This window comes from Microcaecilia unicolor, chromosome 8, assembly GCF_901765095.1.
Source record: "Microcaecilia unicolor chromosome 8, aMicUni1.1, whole genome shotgun sequence".
Lineage (NCBI taxonomy): Eukaryota > Metazoa > Chordata > Amphibia > Gymnophiona > Siphonopidae > Microcaecilia > Microcaecilia unicolor.
In genome coordinates this window covers 213,676,122-213,695,732 of record NC_044038.1, presented here as the reverse complement: position 1 = coordinate 213,695,732, position 19,611 = coordinate 213,676,122, and the positions used below count along the sequence as shown (strand labels likewise).

General features: G+C 41.5%; 1 protein-coding gene across 1 annotated transcript in view; it reads left to right on the top strand.

The window, feature by feature from the left end:
• Positions 1-3,974: 3,974 nt before the first annotated feature.
• The window catches only part of TSHZ2 (teashirt zinc finger homeobox 2), a 331,593-nt gene continuing 315,956 nt past the window's right edge, over positions 3,975-19,611 (top strand). The window contains exon 1 of the mRNA XM_030211209.1: positions 3,975-4,033. Coding sequence (XP_030067069.1) covers positions 3,994-4,033 — 40 coding nt within the window. The 5' untranslated portion in view covers positions 3,975-3,993. The remainder of the gene's footprint in view (positions 4,034-19,611) is intronic.

Below are 19,611 nucleotides of genomic sequence, written 5' to 3'. Positions count from 1 at the left end.
TTCAAGTTAACAGAAGATACTTCCTCCCAGGAATCACTGCAACATCAACGAAATCCAGTAGAAAATTACTCCAGATCCTAAGATCCTTCCTCATACCACAGAATACTCTCACAAAATCATGCTGTCACTGGTTTTTGGTGGCTATATCACAAAATAATGCTGACATAGCCACCAAAAAAAAAAAAAAACAGTGACAAAATGGCCACCCCACTGGGTTCACCCTACAAGCAAAGTTGAGCAAAAAAAGGTGCCGTACCAGAAGGACTTCAGACCACCAAAAAAAACACCCCAGAAGCTGTAGGCAGCAATGCTAGAAAAGTGGCTCTTCTGGCCTCCAGCCCTAACAATCCCAGAGGACCCAAACCCATGGCAGAAAGTAAAGATCACAGTAAAGGGGAAAGGGAAATGGGACTTGATATACTGCCTTTCAGAGGTTTTTGCAGCTACATTCAAAGCGGTTTACATATATTCAGGTATTTATTTTGTACCAGGGGCAATGTAGGGTTAAGTGACTTGCCCAGAGTCACAGGGAGCTGCAGTGGGAATTAATCTCAGTTTCCCAGGATCAAAGTCCACTGCACTAACCACTAGGCTACTCCTCCACAGGTCAAGAAACCCCTCCTACTGACACCTCAAGCCACACCCACTGGCCCAGTTGTATGATTTCCAAAGGTTTCCTTATAATGTTGGCCACTTGTACTCGTTGAGCAGATTAAAAATATAAAAAGAAGAAAATAATTTTAAAAAGAAAAAAATATATTTTTGAACAACAATAATTAACATGGAGGTTTTTTGGCCAATGAATGAAATGGAGCAATTCATATGAGAAGGCATGACATATATGCCATAATCTTTGGGTGACTGAGGTGTTTTCCTCCCTTTATATTTTTTTTTATTTTTGTTACATTTCTATCCTGCGCTTTCCCACTTATGGCAGGCTCAATGCAGCTCACATGGGGCAATGGAGGGTTAAGTGACTTGCCCAGAGTCACAAGGAGCTGCCTGTGCCTGCAGTGGGAATTGAACTCAGTTCCTCAGGACCAAAGTCCACCACCCTAACCACTAGGCCACTCCTCCACTGTTGCTACTATTTGAGATTCTACATGGAATGTTGCTATTCCACTAGCAACATTCCATGTAGAAGTTGGCCCTTGCAGATCACCAATGTGGCCGCACAGGCTTCTGCTTCTGTGAGTCTGACGTCCTGCACGTACATGCAGGACGTCAGACTCACAGAAACAGAAGCCTGCGCAGCCTTCTACATGGAATGTTGCTAGTGGAATAGCAACATTCCATGTAGAATCTCCAATAGAAGCAACAGAATCTCAATAGTAGCAACATTCCATGTAGAATCTCCAATAGTAGCAACATTCCATGTAGAATCTCCAATAGTATCTATTTTATTTTGTTACATTTGTACCCTGCGCTTTCCCACTCATGGCAGGCTCAATGCGGCTTACATGGGGCAATGGAGGGTTAAGTGACTTGCCAAGAGCCACAAGGAGCTGCCTGTGCCTGAAGTGGGAATCCAACTCAGTTCCTCACTTCCCCAGGACCAAAGTCCACCACACTAACCACTAGGCCACTCCTCCACTTTTAGTACATCTAAAACTTGGCACTTTAACCACCAGACTTCTGTTCGTAGTTATTTGAAGTTCACAATGTAAAAGAGCCTGGCAGATTTCCTGTTTCGTTTGTTTGACTGTGCAGCAAAAGGGCCCCCAGCTTCCTGCTGTTGTCTTCCTTGTTCCAACTATCTTACTCCTTTTCTCCTGGGGGAACCTTCAACAAACAAAAGCAGAAAAGGGGGGCAGGGGGAAACAATTAGCATCTTCAGTGGTGGTAGCAATGGTGGCAGCAGTGGTTGCAAACCTCTAGCAACTCAATCCAAGCAGACTGCAATTCCCCTCCTCCCAGCTGGGAGCAGCACCTTCTCCCTCTCTGGAGTGGGCTCCTAACTGAAATGCCAAGCTGCGACTTTTCTGGCCAATGGAATGCAGCAGCCATTGAGCTACTACTGAAAAAAAGGTGTGAGCAAAATCTAAATAAATAAATAAATAAATAAATAAACCATGACAGTCTTCATTCAAAATAGGGATAATGAGGGTGTTGCATAGTGTAACAAACCCCCAAACATTTTGGGAACTCAAATCCTTGCTGATGGCTTAATAGCAAGAGTATTTTAAATATTATCATTAGCAATTATTTATGCTATTAATGTGTTGCGGGGGTGGGGGGCGAGGGGGTGCAGGTGCTTTCCTAGGAATATGTACGGCCTCCCTGGCTACTCCACATCCAATTGAATTTTAGGCTCCATTTTAACTGTCCACAGCTCAACAAATGTAGAGAAATAACGAGAGCTAAATTTAACACGTGACCCTTTAATTGGGAAAAACACAGATTGAGTATAACACATTCTTTTAAGAGGGATTCAACACCTCTAAAAGTTGTATTGTGACCTATAATACATTCTCCTCATATAGACTGGTTTGTCTACTGAAATATTCTGCCCCCCCCCCCCTCACCTTCTGCAGAGAGAACCTGTCCATCCCCATCAAAGCTTACCCTAAAGATCCTGTCTTGCCTCACTGACTCCTGGACTTCGACCCCTCGAGTGATCTTGTGGACTTACCTACTTTTTTCCTATCCCTTTACCTTTCCGCCCCACTCATCCCATTCCATTTATTGTACTCCCCTGTTTGTTACTTAAATGTTGTAAGCCACATTGAGCCTGCCAGCGGTGGGAAATTGTGGGTTATAAGTGCTGTAAAATAAATAAATAAATAAATAAATAAATAAAACTACACAGGCGCCCCATTATATCTTACATGTGTGTTTCCCAAAGCATCTGAGCACAAAACCCGGTTTCTAATGATGTGCAATGGAAATGCCTCTTTCTCCCTTTAAGTGCTTCCAAACCCCAGGCTTCACCGTCCTATTACCCCATCTTCGATTTCTCCACAAAAAGGGTGCAAACTGCAAAGGCTGTACTTTACCTGCAAACTAACGCGATCCTCCTACCCAGAGCGTTCAAACATGAAAACACAGCATGCGAAGAAGAAAAACCCCACATTTTGTTTTTCAAGCATCCTTTAAAGCTGAAAATAAAGTCTCTGGGTATAACAGTGCACGCGAGTGGAGAAGTTACTTACACGGCAGGGAGGAGAGCGAGCATGTTGCAAGCAGACAGGCAGCTCTGTGCTCCGGCCCTACTTGCCGCTGTCTCTTTAATAAACCGAACTGACTCCTATCTGCTGGAGTAATTTCTTGCTGTCATCGGGTCGCGGAGGAGGAGTTTCTTAATGTTCAGTTTGTTCAGGAAAGATCGATGTTTGCTGGCATCGCCTCACCCTGCCTTGGAGATGCATGTGTGTGTGTGTCTGCCAGTGTTAGTGTATGTGTGTGTGAAGACCAGATTTCCTCCCATCCAAATCCTCTCTCTCTGTCCTCTCCCATATCACTTCCCATATCACTCAGAGACTGGCATCTGACAGCAGCAAACCAGCAGCTTTCTCACCAGCGACGCCCCCCCCCTTTTTTTCTTCCTCCAAAATAAAGACAATAATTAATCATAATAATGCCATAGAGATCTTGAAGGGGGGAAAGGAAGGAGCTAACCTCGCACTCCAGCCATCCAAGAGCTGCCTTCATTTTTGTTTATTTGTTTATTGTTATTTTTTTTTTGTTTTAATCACGTACGTTCGTTTGATCCCGATCTTGGATGGTAATAAAGAAATGCAAATGTGACGGCGGGGGTGGGGAGGGGGGGAAGAGAGAGGCGAGAAAGACAGGCTGCCTGCGATCCACCGGCAGGAAGATCGGGAGAGGACTGGGCGAGAAGGCTGCGTGACTAGGCGGCGAGGGTAGCGGGAGAAGCTGCCCAGGGGTTGCTTTAGGGGCTTCCCCCTCCCCCAGGATCCCCCTTCCCCGCACCCCCCTCCCTCCCCCCCCCTGCTCTGGATAAAGAAGTGAAAGGTTGGCGAGCCCAGAGCGATGCCCAGGAGGAAACAGCAGGCACCCAGGCGGGCTGCAGGTAAGACCCGATTCCTGGGGCGGACTCCTGCCCCCCCGGCCGCCGCGTTCTTTACTCCAAGCTTGAATTATGTCTTAATGTTTGAAAATACTGCTGCTGTTGCATTTCAGATCACTAGACTTTTCTGTTCTTTACATTTCTGCTTTGATTTTTTTTTGTTTTTTTTTTTTAAATTTTGGCTACGGTTCTTTTTTTATTTATTTATTTTTAATACCTATAACTTTTGTTCAACTTTTCTGCCTCCTCCATTGACTTAGCTTTCAACTTTGTTCGCTCTTTTCCTGGTTTTCTATTTTTCTCCTCTCATCATCGCTCCTCTCTTGTTGCTTAAGAATCAAGGATTTAAAAAAAAGAAAAAAAATCCCCTACCGGTAATTGTGTGTCAAAATAGCATATTTGTTTTGTGATGAAAGAGAAGCTGATGGGCTTTAGGGGTTGGGAGTAAGAGGAAACGGACAGCGTTAAGTCTGGATTCTTTTTGGAAGGTGGCAGAGTGAGTCGATATAATGTTTCAGATCAGTTTCCCGTTGAACACCAGAGGCAAACAATTGTACCATAAGCCTTTTTAGTTTGTTTAAGAAGCAACCGTGTGCAAAACCTTTGAAAGGCTGTGTTCTGTTAAAGAGAAACGCAAGCCAGCAGGCTGAAAGTGCAGTATAAAAAGTTTATTTTTTTTTCTTCTGCCAGACCCACCCTCTGAAAAATCTGATTGCCAGCTTTGATTTGATGTTTGATTGATCACCTGTCAGCGTTCTGCCTTTGATCTATTCGTTCTTGATGTATACCAATAAATTACGCGCCATGGTTACCCAAGTGCCAGTGATTCTCTTACCCAGACGCACACAATTATTATCTTGTTTGGCTTTTCACGTGGGTGGTTTTTCCCCTTTTCTGACTCTCCCTCTCTTGCTCTGTGTCTTTTAGTAAGATCTGTGCTGTTAAAAAAAAAAAAAAAATACAGAGCAATGTTTCTGGATTAGGGATCATCAGCCAAGTTTTTTTTTTTTTTTGTTCAATTCTTCCCCGCCCCCTCTTCTCAATAACTCTGTTATATACTGAAGGAAGATTGCCCGAGCAAGTTTACTAATCTGATCCGCTTCAGTAAACTTTGACAAATAATATTGATTTGGATTTAACTGGTGCCTTTTCAGAAGTGGTTCTTGTGTCTGGTTCAGAGTAGATACAGTATTCACAGGATCTGATTAAAAAAAAAAAATCGTATAAAATTTAGCTGAAGCTAATTGTACCCCCAGTTTTCCTTTTCACAGGGTTGACTTTTGGAAAGAGGTTTCTGGACAAGAAGGCACAAAGTGTTCCTTCCCTGTAAGGCCCTGTGGGGTGTTAGTCTAGCATACTGTTTACTTGCTGGGAGAACCCATGTCCCAACTATAAAAGATTGGCAGCCTTTGTCTGCTATATTAAAAAAAACAAATGTTTGTTGTTTTTTGAACTTTTGTGCCAAATTTAGTTTTATTAAGTCAAATACAGCCTGTACAGGGACACACCTCTTAAAGTTGCATGTCAAACAATTCCCTTTTTTTTTTCTGCCCAACTGCTGGGAACTATAACTGCTAAACCATTGTTACACTTGAATTTCCAGTGAAGGTGGGTGTTGGGTTGCGTGGCACAGAAGTTTGCCCATGAGAAATGTTCCCTCTTTGTTTGCCTAATGCCAGTTTCAGTTATGTCTGAAGGTGGGAAAGGAGGAGGGTAAAATGTACATCCTTTAGGAAACTAGTCATGACTTTATTTTTATGTATTTATTATTTTTTGGTATGTCAGATACGTTACAGCACATGTTTTTGACAAGTTGGTAGTACTTTTAGTGACCAGAATGCAGTGTCCTTACTAAGTAACTAAACAGTAAAACATACTTTTTCCTTTAAATCATTCATCTGTTGATCAGTGTAGTCTCCTGTGTTATAAATAGCCCCGTATGGTTTACTTTTCTGATTTCATTTCTAAGATCTGGCTACTTTCTACAGTCACATAGCTCCTTGGTTTTAATTCGGCACCTCTTTTGAATGAGACAGGTCTTATTTACTGTACCAACTGGTAGTTTCTGACTGAATTTCATATGGAGGTAGATGGCAATGCATCTTCTTTATTTCACGTATTAGCAAGTGTACTAAAATGAGAGAGTTCTTAAAATTATTTATGCATTTTTTTTTTTGCTATATCATTCTCATTCTGTATAGACTTCCTGACTGGAGCATCAGCTGTAGTTTTGCTTCCTGCCAAGGCAATATAAGGTACCTTCTTTCAGAAAAAAGTTTTCAGCTCTTGGAATCGGCTGAACACAATCCAAGAAAAAATTGCAAGGCTTTGTGATTCAGCCTTTGCCTGCTACTGTCATGGCTGAAAATTAAATACTGTGCAGAACTGATAAATAATCGTTATTATGCACCGGTTTGAAAAGCCGATTTCTACGTTGATTAATGAATATGTAAAGGTTAGGCAGAACAAGCAAGTGAATCAGTAGTGGAAACTTGATGCTGCTAGATGGAAAGCTATTCAGATGGATGCATATGGCAATTATTTTGCCTTCTGATAAATTCAAGTCCTCGGGTTATTCAAAATATGCACTGTATTAAAAAATTCTAATTAGATTTGTGTGAAATAATTAAAAGTACACTAAGGAGTCCTTTTACTAAGGTGTGCTAATGGATTTAGCCTTCGCTAAATGATAAGATACCCATAGGATTATAAGGGCGTCTTATTATTTAGTGCACGCTAAAGCCATTGGCACAGATTAGTAAAAGGACCCTCAAATTTCTTATGGTTTTGCATTAAAATTTTGCATGCGTTCACCAATTTCACTATATCGCAAATTTAGGTTTGATCGTTCTGTAATTGCTCTAGTTTAGTCTTTCAAAATGTAAACTTTAGACAGTTTGATAGCACATAATTTAATCAACATTTTAGTATGTACATATGGATCAATTTATCATACATGCCTTTTTATAGCTATTTATATATATAAATTCGTCATTTTGTTTGAACCTAGCAAACATTCTATGCTGTTTATACACTTAAAATCCTGAAATACATGCTGCCTCCAGCTGACACCCAGAAAACCACCGTGCTTCCACTGTGAATTTTGTGGCTAGTGAAAATGTGGCGGGTCTAGACAGAACATACAGACTTGTGTTTTTTTTTGAGGGTTAGTGACACTGAATTGTGATCATCACTTTTCACTTTGTAAGTGTCTCTTCCAGGTGTTTTATGCCTTTTCCTCACTATGGGCTCTTGGCAGTTTTTGGCGCACACACAAGGAGAGTAACTGAGATCTGAAGCTGCAGAAAAGCCAGTGTGAGCAGCTAGAATGCAGATTTGTTTTTAAATTATTTGTTTAAAATGTAGATAATTACAGGTTGTGATAACCTTTTTTTTTAAAGGGCCAGCAAACATTTTGTAGTCTGGAGCGTCTGAGACCCTGAAGGCCTCTTCTTTGGATGGTAATTCTATATATTAATTTGAAATATAGCACCTTTTTAAAGAGTAGGCTTGCAGGGTGTAAAGACAAGACATTTGCATTCATTTATTAGAAGCTGCCGTTTGCCAGGTGTTTAAATGGACACCTATTGAATGAAGTGTCATGATGTATAATCAATGTTTATCCCTGAGTTTGCAGGTGATAGAATTGGGTTTCAAGCACAGTGGCTGCTGAAGGAAAATGGTGTGTGTGTTATCCCCATTTCTCCTCACAGAGGAACCAGTGGTACCTCAAAGCCCACTTGGCAGAGGACACATCAAGGCTCTGACATGTGGTAAACAGCACAGATGGTTATAAATAAGAGAAAAAAAAAAGAACTCTAATCAATTTCAGTGAAATTTGCTTCTGCATCTGGTGGGGGAAATAGACACTTGTAGCCAAAAGGATCCATAAAGCTAGCCATCAGGCTGATAAATAATCAGCCCTGAAAAACTTGATTAAATAGGACAATGCAAAAGCAATATTAGTTTTAAAGTCATTTATTGATCTTTTGCTTGGCCTGTGCTATATCAAGACCTCACAAGAAAATTATGATTGACAGATGGCCAGAACTCTCTAGTTCACAATAAAATTAAGGGCACTTACGTGATACAAACCCTCTCTTACTGAAGAGCCCTTGAAAGATGGGAAACAATAACTGCTCTAGAATCTGCCCTGTCCTTTTACCGTTTGCAAGGATGCCCTAGATAAGCAGAATTTTGGTGCTGCTGCTGCATGCCACCTTAGCGCATGGCAGGATCACGTTCGCTCTTTTTGCAGAGTGTTTCAGCTCATTGCCTGCCTGTCGGTGCCCGGCCCCCCTGAGGATAGGACTCAGAGGACTAACTCTCTCCTGTTTGATGTACCCAGACACCAGTGCTGCAATAGGTTGCTGTGGCTGCAGGCTCTCCAGAGAAGCAACAGCTGAGGGGAATGATGCCATGTTTTATCAATTAACAGCGTAACTAAGGGCTAAATGTGCCTTACTATGCAATCCATAAAAATAAAAGAAATCTCAGATGTACCAGGCAATGTAGATGTCTGCCGTTGGTGCTTTCTGCTTGCTTTACATAAAGAAAATATTGGGTACACGGTGACAGTATGCAAAAAAAAAATCCCGTTTATTAATTTCCTTGTTGGATGATAACAGACAGCTTGGTGTGCAATTTAAATGTCAGGAGGAAACATTTGGCATCTGTGATTCATAAAGGAAGGGCTAGTGCCATCCTGGCAGGTAGAGGTATTGGGGGCCTGGCTTGGATAAATACATGGGCAGAATAAATGCTTTTAGCTGAAAGCAGGATGGATCAAGTGCTAGTAGATAGGTTTTTTTCTAGATGAATAAGATAATTGGTCTCCTTTCTGTTACATTAATGTGTGAGGAAAAGACTGAGAGGAAGGGGCCCCAAGACGATTCGAGACAGAAGCAGATTTCCGTCTTTCTAGGACATGGCATGTTTTCGTTCTGTGTTTAACTACTGAACTTGTTTTTATTGTCCCTTTGTATTAAAAGGGTATATCCTGTGACAAAGGAATGTGCTTTTGAGAACTATTGTTGGTTTCTTACTGAGCTGGGGAAGTCCACTTTCTAAAGTCAAATCTGCCAGACGTTTTGAGGGACTTGTGCAATAGTAAAGTACTTTGGACTACAGAACATTGAGGCCCTTTTACTAAAGTGCATTAAGCACTTAGGCTGGGTTCTATATATCATGCCTAAAAATTCAGCACTGAAATGAAAGTGTGTATATAAAGTATGCATTAATTTAGGCATACTTTATAGAATAAGCCTAAACTTCTTCTGCGCGGTTTATAGAATACACCGAGTGCCAGTCCACGTGACTAAATTTAGTCGCAGCCAATTATGCCAAGTAAAACCTGGTATAAATCCCAATTCCTAAAATTGGCATGGAGTGGGTGCATTCTATAACCACGCACATAGATTCTAGATACGCCCATTCCACACTCCCTTTTCAACTACGTGACTTAGAATTTACGTGCTCCAGTTTACAGACTATGCTTAGCATGTGGTGTGTGCACATTCTAATTAATGCCAATTAGTACTGATTGGTTAACATCCAATTGTTGGCACTGATTAGCTTGTTAACCAATTAGCTTATACGCATTGTTATGGAATTGTTATGGAATATGCTTTGATTTCTGCACGGAAATCTTGGCGCAGTATATAGAATCCTAGGGTTAACAAGTGGTTAATATGCCAAAACAGGCTACCATTTGCTGCTTTTTTTCCACATGTTAAACCTCGCGATACTGAATTTTTCTGTCAGGGGGAGTGGCTTGAGCAGAGTGGGCAGGAAAGTATTATCCGACTAGGACTAGATTCTATAAATGGCACTGAAAAAACGATGATAAATTTGAGCATTGAGCGCTATTCTATAAAGGGTTTGTGCCCTTTATAGAAAGCACTAAGGAGCAGGGGCGTAGCTATGTGGGGCCACGGGGGCCTGGGCCCCCCAGATTTGGCCCTGGCCCTCCACTGACCCTTTCGACCCCCCCTTCCCGCCGCTGCTAACCCTCCCCCGCCGCCGCCATCAGGTACCTGTGCTGGCGGGGGTCCCCAACCCCCGCCAGCCGAAGTCCTCTTCAGCCATCTCCGGGCTGGCGCGTTGCTGCAGCTGATGTGGAAGCCTAGGATTTTGTGCGTTACATTTGTACCCCGTGCTTTCCCACTCATGGCAGGCTCAATGCAGCTTACATATTGTATACAGGTACTTATTTGTACCTGGGGCAATGGAGGGTTAAGTGACTTGCCCAGAGTCACAAGGAGCTGCCTGTGCCTGAAGTGGGAATCAAACTCAGTTCCTCAGTTCCCCAGGACCAAAGTCCACCACCCTAACCACTAGGTCACTCCTCCGCTCCACTCGTGAGTCGTCCTATAACTAGGCGCCTAAATTTTGGAATGCCCATAACCATGCCCCTTTTTGCTTCTACGTGTTAGACGTTCGCACATCGTTTCAGAATACGCTTAGTGAGTTGTGTGCTTAAATTCTGATCAGTGCCAATTAGTGTTCATTATTGCTTGTTAAGTGCTGTTATCGGCGCTCATTAGCTTGTTAATCCAGTTAAGTTACGTGCGGTGTAATAGAATCTGCATTGATTTCGGTGCCTAAAACTAAGCGCAGAATATGGGGCTAAGTGTATAAATAGCAATTACGCCTGCTGAAAGCAGGTGTGAGGAGACGAGCTGGAGAGTGCCGCTCCTTCTTGTGACACTCTGATGCAGCCCTTAGGTGGGCGAGAAGTAGCCATGTCGAGTAATGTTTAATGCTAAGTCTTCATGAGTTGCAGCAAATAAAATTTGTACTTTTTGCTTTGATTTTGGTCTACCTTTTCATACCCCACCTTGAGTTTGTTGCAGACTTTAACCTCTTTTGTTCAACTGCACTATCGGAGATACGAGAGAAAAAGTAGTTTAGATCAGCAGGCTGGTCTAATTGTCGGTTTAGTCCTCCATTGGTAGATGTTTGAGTATTTCTATCCTGTCTCCCTATTCCATGCTTTCTTCTGGAAAGTTTGTCTTTATCTTCCTTCTGCTCTTTGAGTGGCCTATAGTCCATGCCATGTTTTGGTGGCTGGCCTGTTGAATTGCTTCTGCTTTGTCAGTATCCTTTTGTTGATATGACTTTTGGAAATAAACTCTTCACCAGTGATATCTCTTTATTTACCTTCTTTGGCAAGTCAGCTGAATTTGAAAATGTTTGTAGTTTGTGGAGACAGGTACATTGTGAGGTGTATTTTCGAAGCGCTTAGGCTTAAAAAGTTCCATAGAGGGTCATTTTCGATACGATGTCTAGGTCCGACATCCAAAATCCAAATAGGAAAGGAGGTCATTTTCAAAAAAGAAAGAAATCTAATCTTTTTCTTCAAAAATACTGTTTTCGAACAAGGTTTTGTGCTTTTGGACATTTTGTTTTTTGGTCCATTTTTGGAAAAAAAAATAGTAAGGGCAAATGTAGAAAATCAAGCTATTGGGTTGTAGGAGGAGCCAGCATTTTTAGCAGACTGGTCCCCCAGACATCCCAGGAGAGCAATGGGACACTCTAAGGGGGACTTCTGTGCATTTCTGTGCACTTTATAAAAATGCTTCCAGTTACACATCTCACCTTTGCTCCCTTATCTTGTCCCTTGAGCTCTCCAACCCCCCCCCCCCCCCCACACACACACTGTACAGCACTACAATAATCCTTATGGGTGAAGGGGGCACAGTAAGGTTTTGATGACTTTGGGAGGGGTCTCAATTTCTACTACAACTGTGAGAGGTATTGGGGGGGGGGGTGTCACCTTGATTCCCTCCAGTAGTCATCTGGTCATTTAGGGCAACTTTTTGTGCCTTATTTCTTATAAAAACAAGTCTAGCTCAAAACATCTTAGTTTAGTTTTGTTCCATTATGGCTGAAGAATGCTGAAATCCCACCCTTAACGCGCCCCTGACACGCCCCCTTGAGATTTGGACGTCCTGCAGAAGAACTGCATAGAAAAACGTCTGAAAAATAGGATTTGACAATACTGATTTGGACGAATTGTAAGCCACATTGAGCCTGCAAAAAGGTGGGAAAATGTGGGGTACAAATACAATAAATAAATAAAAAACCTCCAAATGCTGCTTTATGCACTTTTTAGACTTTTTCTTTTGAAAATGAGCTCCATAGCAACATAAGGAACTTTTGTACATCTAAGTGCTTTGAAAATACGCCGCTTTCCCTTCTAAATCTTCCCTCAATGTCATCTTTATGGATGGTGAAGATGACTGGGCTTAACAGTGATACCTGTGGCACCTCCTCTCATTTTCCTTTCAACAGAATAGGTCCCATTAACCCTTACTGGGTTCTGTCACTCAACCAGTTTCTCTCCCAGTTCGTGTTTTGTTCCTACTCTAAGACTGCCAGGCTTGATTAACATCGCCTTTGTGGAACAGTTTCAAAATCCTTACTGAAATGCAGGCCACATCCACTGACTCCCAATTTACTAGTCCTTGTCACTTCATCAAAGGAATCAATTAAATTTGTTTCGAAAGATTTTCCCATTGTGAGTTAAAATAAAACAACCACAAAAAAACAATATTTGGGATACTCATGAAATGGGGACAGGAGTTACAGGACCCTGAATGATTCAGATGTAGGTACAACAGAAAACTCAGTTGTCTTGGAAGGTGGGGCAGGATAGCATCACACAAAGTTACATTCTCAGCATTAAAGATTGCAAATTCGCTGCATCTTTTAATCTTCATTTCAAATGACTTTATTGGTAAGACATTGTCTTCTGCTTGCAGTATAGAAACTAAGGTCTGGAGATTTGAGCCTAGAGAAGGCTTCTTAAATGCAAATCTAACCCTAGTAGTTAAAGCAAAAGTTGGTAAATCAACCATCCTGAAAAACTGCATAGCTTTTGAAATGCTCTGTGGATTGTTGCCCATTGGACTAGAAGAGGCTTTTTTTTTTTGGGGGGGGGGGGGGGAAGTTGTTATTACTGTTTTCATTTCCAGGCAGTAGTTAACATGATAGTAACATAGTAGATGACGGCAGAAAAAAACCTGCACGGTCCATCCAGCCTGCCCAACAAGATAAACTCATATGTGCTACTTTTTGTGTATACCTTACCTTGATTTGTATCTGCCATTTTCAGGGCACAGACCATAGAAGTCTGCCCCGCCTCCCACCACCGGCTCTGCCACCTAATCTCAGCTAAGCTTCTGAGGATCCCTTCCTTCTGAACAGGATTCCTTTATGTTTATCCCACGCATGTTTGAATTCCGTTACCGTTTTCATCTCCACCACCTCCCGCAGGAGGGCATTCCAAGTATCCACCACTCTCTCCGTGAAAAAAATACTTCCTGGCATTTTTCTTGAGTCTGCCCCCCTTCAATCTCATTTCATGTCCTCTAGTTTTACCGCCTTCCCATCTACAGAAAAGGTTCATTTGCGGATTAATACCTTTCAAATATTTGAACGTCTATCATATCACCCCTGTTTCTCCTTTCCTCCAGGGTATACATGTTCAGGTCAGCAAGTCTCTCTTCATACGTCTTGTAACGCAAATCCCATACCATTCTCGTAGCTTTTCTTTGCACCGCTTCAATTCTTTTTACATCCTTAGCAAGATACAGTCTCCAAAACTGAACACAATACTCCAGGTGGGGCCTCGCCAACGACTTATACAGGGGCATTAAAACCTCTTTTCTTCTGCTGGTCACAGATAGCATGATAGCAAGAAAAGAGCTCTTGGAAGCCTGTGAGAAACTGGTTTCTGCCGTAGTATTGGGTGTTCCAAAGTACAAGGCCTTTCCAATAAAAATGTCACTTAACCAGTTGAGTTATCCAAAATTCTCACCATTAAGATGTGGTGTTGCCCTATTGGTTTGTGTACTGTTATGTTGATAGTTATAGACTACGCTTTCATGGATTTGAAGACCAAAGTATCATACTGTAGAAGCAAAATAACATGGCAGATAAAGACCTGTATGGTCCATCCAGTCTGCCCAGCGAGGTGGCCACAGTTGTACCTTCTGTTATGTACCCCATTTAAAGTGTGTGTGTTATTTTTAGGGATCCTCTTGGTTTATTCCATGTGTTTTTGAATTCTCTTACTGTTTTTGTCTCTACCACCTTCACTGGGAAGGTATTTCAGGCACCCAACATGAGATACCGCCTCTAGTAACTGACATTCTCTGGCCAGCAGAATAGAGAGGTGCACAATACCATGCTACGATACACATTATTACTACCTGGAGGTCGCAGTATGAAGCCTGCTTTTTTCATCGATGCATGTTGTGCTGTTTACACAAACTGCAAATTGCTTTTCCAAGGGGAGCGATAATTAATAGAGAGAGAAAAATATATTTACTAAGTATATACCGTATTGTGTATTTACAACAATCTTTATTTGCAATTTGCGAGTCCATTGACTGAAAAGAAGCCACTTAGCTTTATAAATCTTTCTGCCACAGCCTCAGAAATTTATTTATTGACCAGTCAATATTTTTTTTTCCAACTACTAACTTTACGGACAGCATTACTTCCTCTGTTCTCATCCTCTCACTGCATTTCCCACCATGTATCCGCTCTGACTTTCTGGAGTTGATTTTGAAGGTTTTTTTTTTTTTAACTAGGCTTTGAAATATTTATAATTTTTACATCACAATCTTTTTGTGGCTGTGATTCCATGATTGTGGCCAAATAAAATAATGATGCACCTATGGAGACCCCATGTGATATCCACACCCACAGTTTGGGAAGCTCCGTAATAAGGCAAATCACATTTAGGTGCCTGTTTACTAAGGGCACTATTAACCAAGCCGCGCTGTAAGCACGCTAACTTTTTAGCGCGCGCTAACGATAGAGACGCCCATTATATTCCCATGGGTGTCTCTAGCATTAGCGTGCGCTAAAATGTTTCTGCGCCTACAGCACGGCTTAGTAAACAGGACCCATAGAGATTTTGAAGGGTTTTAAAAATATTTTTTAATCACAGATTTTGCACCACTTTCCTAACTGTGATTCCCTTTCTCTAATGCAAGCTTGAGGTTTCATTGTCTGCTGTTTTTCTTTGCTTCAGCTCCTTTTGGCCTCTCTGCATTACAAACAAACCTGAAAACATCTATCGAGTATAACTTATGAAGTCTTAATTCATCCCAGTTTGTAAGCTTCATCTGTTTCTCCCAATGCTTTGTAACAACCAGTCAGACTGCAGTCTGCCATCCATTTATTATTATTCGTACAGCTGGTAATGGTTTTTGTTTTTAATCCAACAGTATTTTGATATTTTGAGTACTTTTTTTTTTTTTTACTATAAAGAAGGAAAACTATAAAATCATGCCCAGCGTTTCTTTCCTTAATTCTGTATTAATTTGTAAACTTGTATAACACATCATTTATATATGCTGTATATGGATTCGTATTCATGCATCCTTAAATATTTAAATATCCTGGGGTTTTTTTTTTTTGTAAAGATTCTGTCACGAACATATTAGCAAATGAGACACAAGGTTAAATGCCAGAAAGTCTTGTTTGAAACTCTGTTGCAAATATGAACGCTGATATGTAAGATAAAAACCTCAAAAAGCAAATTTAAGATGCAATCTTTTTAGAAACAGCCTGCATGCCTTTTCAAGGTTACCTTTTGGCCTGTGCAAATGTACAGAACATGAGGTGTCTAAGACTTTGAGGGAGATGCACTGGTTTGCAAACCTGATCTCTTGGGGTGACTGAAAAACAGTAACTACATCTCTAGGGTGTAGTTATTGTATTTGTGAAAACCGGCCCATAAAGTATCTTTGTGAGACATGTTTTAATTGTGTTCCGAATGAATGAGCTGCATGGCCTGATACTACACTACAGCACTTCCATCTATGAAATGTTTAAGAAAGTAATATGAGCTCGGAAGTGCATTATGCAATACTGGACATCTCCAGAGGAGCCGGCCTACTGGCACTGGCGAAACCAAGTACACCTATTGGCCTCTTGGGAAGCAAGAGATTTCAAGCGATCACCCAAACGCAGAGCACAATTTCTCCAGATCTGGATGCCATATCTGCAAGCCCTTAGCCCAAGGGGGCGTAGCTTGCTCCTCAATGCCTGATAAAGTTGAAGCGAAGTGGTGGGGAATGGAGGAGGCCTGGAATTAGAGAGTGAGACAGATCCGTTAGCTGTATGCCGGGGGGGGGGGGGGGGGGGGGAGGTAGAAGGGGGGGCAGGAGAGGGAGTAGCAGAGGAGAGATGCTGGAGGGGACTGGACATCTTGAGGGTTGGATGCTATGGTGGAGGTAAGGTTCTGGTAATAAGTCACCGCTGCAGGGACCAAGAACAAGATTCGATATCCCTCGGCTAATGAGAAGCCCCATCTCGATGGAGATTGGATATTGAGTAGATGGAAGATCTTCAGGCACACAGAGGGTCATAAATAGTTGCATATCACAGCCTAACCAGTACATCAACATGACGCTCCCATACCTGCGAAACATACTGGGGATGGGGTGGAGATTGGGAGGAGGAGGGGGAGGGGAAAACAAAAATAAAAGTTTGACCCTGGTTAAATTTTAGGACATTTATGTATAGTACATTAGAAACGTTCTGTAATACTGTTTATACTATTGTGCTGTACCATATTGAGGTGTCAATAAAATAGTTGAAATATAAGAAAGTAATATGGTGAGCCAGGTCTTTTTCAGTGCTGGAATTGCCCTGCTTCTTGAGTTGCTGAAAAAATTTTCTGACCTTTAGAACCCTTTAAAAAAAAACTTCCTCTTTCCTGATGATATGGAAGGGGAGTTCAAGAGATCTGTTAGGTGGAAGAGCTGTAGCCTTGAAGATGAGACTAAGGGTTTTCCCCTTGTTGAGGTAGTAGATGTTAAGTATGTGAAACATAGAAGAATGTAGGCAGATAAAGATCATTTTGTCTATCCCTACCATGCAATCTACTCTCCGTATCATTCCTGTAGAGATCCTATATATTTTTCCCAAGCTCTCTTGAATTAAGATACTGTTTGTCTTCACTACTTGTTCCACGAATTCACCACCCTTTCCGTGAAGAAGTATTTCCTCAGGTTACTTCTGAGTTTATCCCCTTTCGCCTTCATCCTATGCCCCCATGTTCAGGAGCTTCCTTTCAATAGAAAGAGACTCGCCCCTGTGCATTTTAGCTGCAAAGGCATTTAAATGTCTCTATCATCTCCCCTCTCCCACCTTTCTTCCACAGAATACATAGTGAGATCTTTATCTCCCCCATACTCTTTATGATGAAGACCACTGACCATTTTAGTAGCCACCCTCTAGACCGACGCTATCCTGTTGATATCTTTTTGATGGTGCAGTCTCCAGAATTGTACACAATATTCTAACTGAGGTCTCTCCAGAGTCCTATACAGGGGCATCATCACCTTCTTTTTCCTACTGGCCATTACTCTCCCTATGCACCCAAGCATCCTTCTAGCTTTCACCGTTGCCTTTTCTACCAGTTTGATCACCTTGAGTTCATGATTACACCCAAGTCCCGCTCCTCTTTCATGCACAAAAGTACTTCACCTCCTAAAATGTACCGTTCCCTCGGGTTTTGGCAGCCCAAATGCAAGACCCTGCAATTTTTGACATAAAATCTAAGCTATACAACAACTTTTAAAACTAAATCATATATCAAATTTGATACATGATTTTCTTATAAAAGTTTGTATATAGGTATTGTGTATGTTTTATGAAATATTTACTTGCATGTCTTTTTGATATATAATAAAATTAATTGAATATTTAGTATGATATGCCAAATGTTTATTATTAAACATTAGTATTATACAAATAATTTTGGGGTAAACTTTCTATTTCTACTATTGTTACTAATTGAGGAAGTTATGTAAACTTTCATGGATTCCGTATTAAATCTAAGCTGCCAAATTCCTCTACGCTCTCCGTTTCTCTAGCTTTCGCTATGTCTTTCCTCATGTTATTCCGCCATCAGGATTGCAGATTTTGGTATCATCTGCAAAGAGGCAAATCTTAGCAGACAGACCTTCAGCAATATTGCTTACAATTTACAAAAATGTTGAAAAGAACCGGCATACCATTGGTAACATCCTTTTTCTTCAGAATGAGCTCCATTTACCACTACTCTCTGTCACCTTCTACTCGACCTATTCCTAACCCAATTACTTTAGGGTCCATACTGAAGGCACTCAGTTTATTTTATTAGTTGTCTGTGCGGAACCATGTCAAACGCTTTGCTAAAATCTAAATACACCACATTTAGCACTCTCCATCGATCCAACTCTCTGGCCACCCAGACAAAGATATTAATCAGATTTGTCTGGTAAGACCTGCCTCTAGTGAAATTATGTTGTCTCGGGCCCTGTAATCCATTTGATTCCAAAAACGTTACTATTTTCTGTTTTTAAAGCGTTTTCATTAATTTACTTATCATAGAAGTCAGACTTACTGGCCTGTAGGCCCAACTTTTTTTTTACTTCTGCTTTTGAGGAGAGAGACCACATCTGCTGTTCTTCAGTCCCCCGGGACTACTCCCAACTCTAGAGAAGCATTGAAAAGGTCAGTGAGCGGAGCCTCTAGAACTTCCCTCAGTTCCTTCAATACCCTTGGATGTATGCCGTCCGGCCCCATCGCTTTGTCCAACTAGCCAGTTCGTCGCAAACGCAGGCATCTGAAAATCGTTCAGGGACTGTCCGTCTCCGTTCCTATTTGTGTTTGTCTTCTGCGGTCCTGTTCCCAGTCCTTCAGCTGTGAACACAGAACAGAAATATTTATTAAGCAATTCTGCCTTATCTTTATCAGCTAATACATATTCCTCCCCTTCACCTTTGAGTCTCATAATTCCACTTTTGCACTTCCTCCTATCCTTAACATATTTAAAAAATGTCTTGTCCCCCACCCCCCACATTTTGCTGTATTGGCTGTTTTTTTTTTTCCATTTGCATCTTTGCTTTCTTGATTACTCTACTGGCTTCTGATAGCTTTTCCAGATATTATCGCCCGTCTTCCTCTTTCTGTGATCTCTTGTAGTTTATAAAGACTGACCTCTTTTTTTCTTACCTTTTCAGCTACTGCTTTTGAGAACCAAAGCGACCTCCTTTTCCTCTTACTTGTATTTACTTTCCTTAAAAAAAAAAGTATGTTGCCCTTACAATAGCTCCTTTCAGTTTTGCCCACTGCTTCCCATTTAGACAGCAATTCCGTGAGGTAATTCACTTTTGAACGAACCCTCTCCACACCTCTCTTAATATTAAATCGTACCATCTGGTGATCACCGGATGCCAGAGGATCACCTACTATAACATCAACAAATAAATAAATAAACAACAAAAACACTCTCCCCATTAGTAAGCACTAAGAGGTCCTTTTACTAAGGTGCGCTGAAAAATGGCTTGTAGTGTAGGCGCGGGTTTGGGCACGTGCTGATCCATTTTTCAGCGTGCCTGTAAAAAAGGCCTTTTAAAAAATTTTTTGCCGAACGTGGACGTGCGGCAAAATCAAAATTGCCGCGTGTCCATTTTGTGTCTGAGACCTTACCGCCAGCCATTGACCTAGCGGTAAAGACTCGCGTGGTAATGACCTACGCCCGTCAAGTGCCACTTGGCGCGTGTCCGATA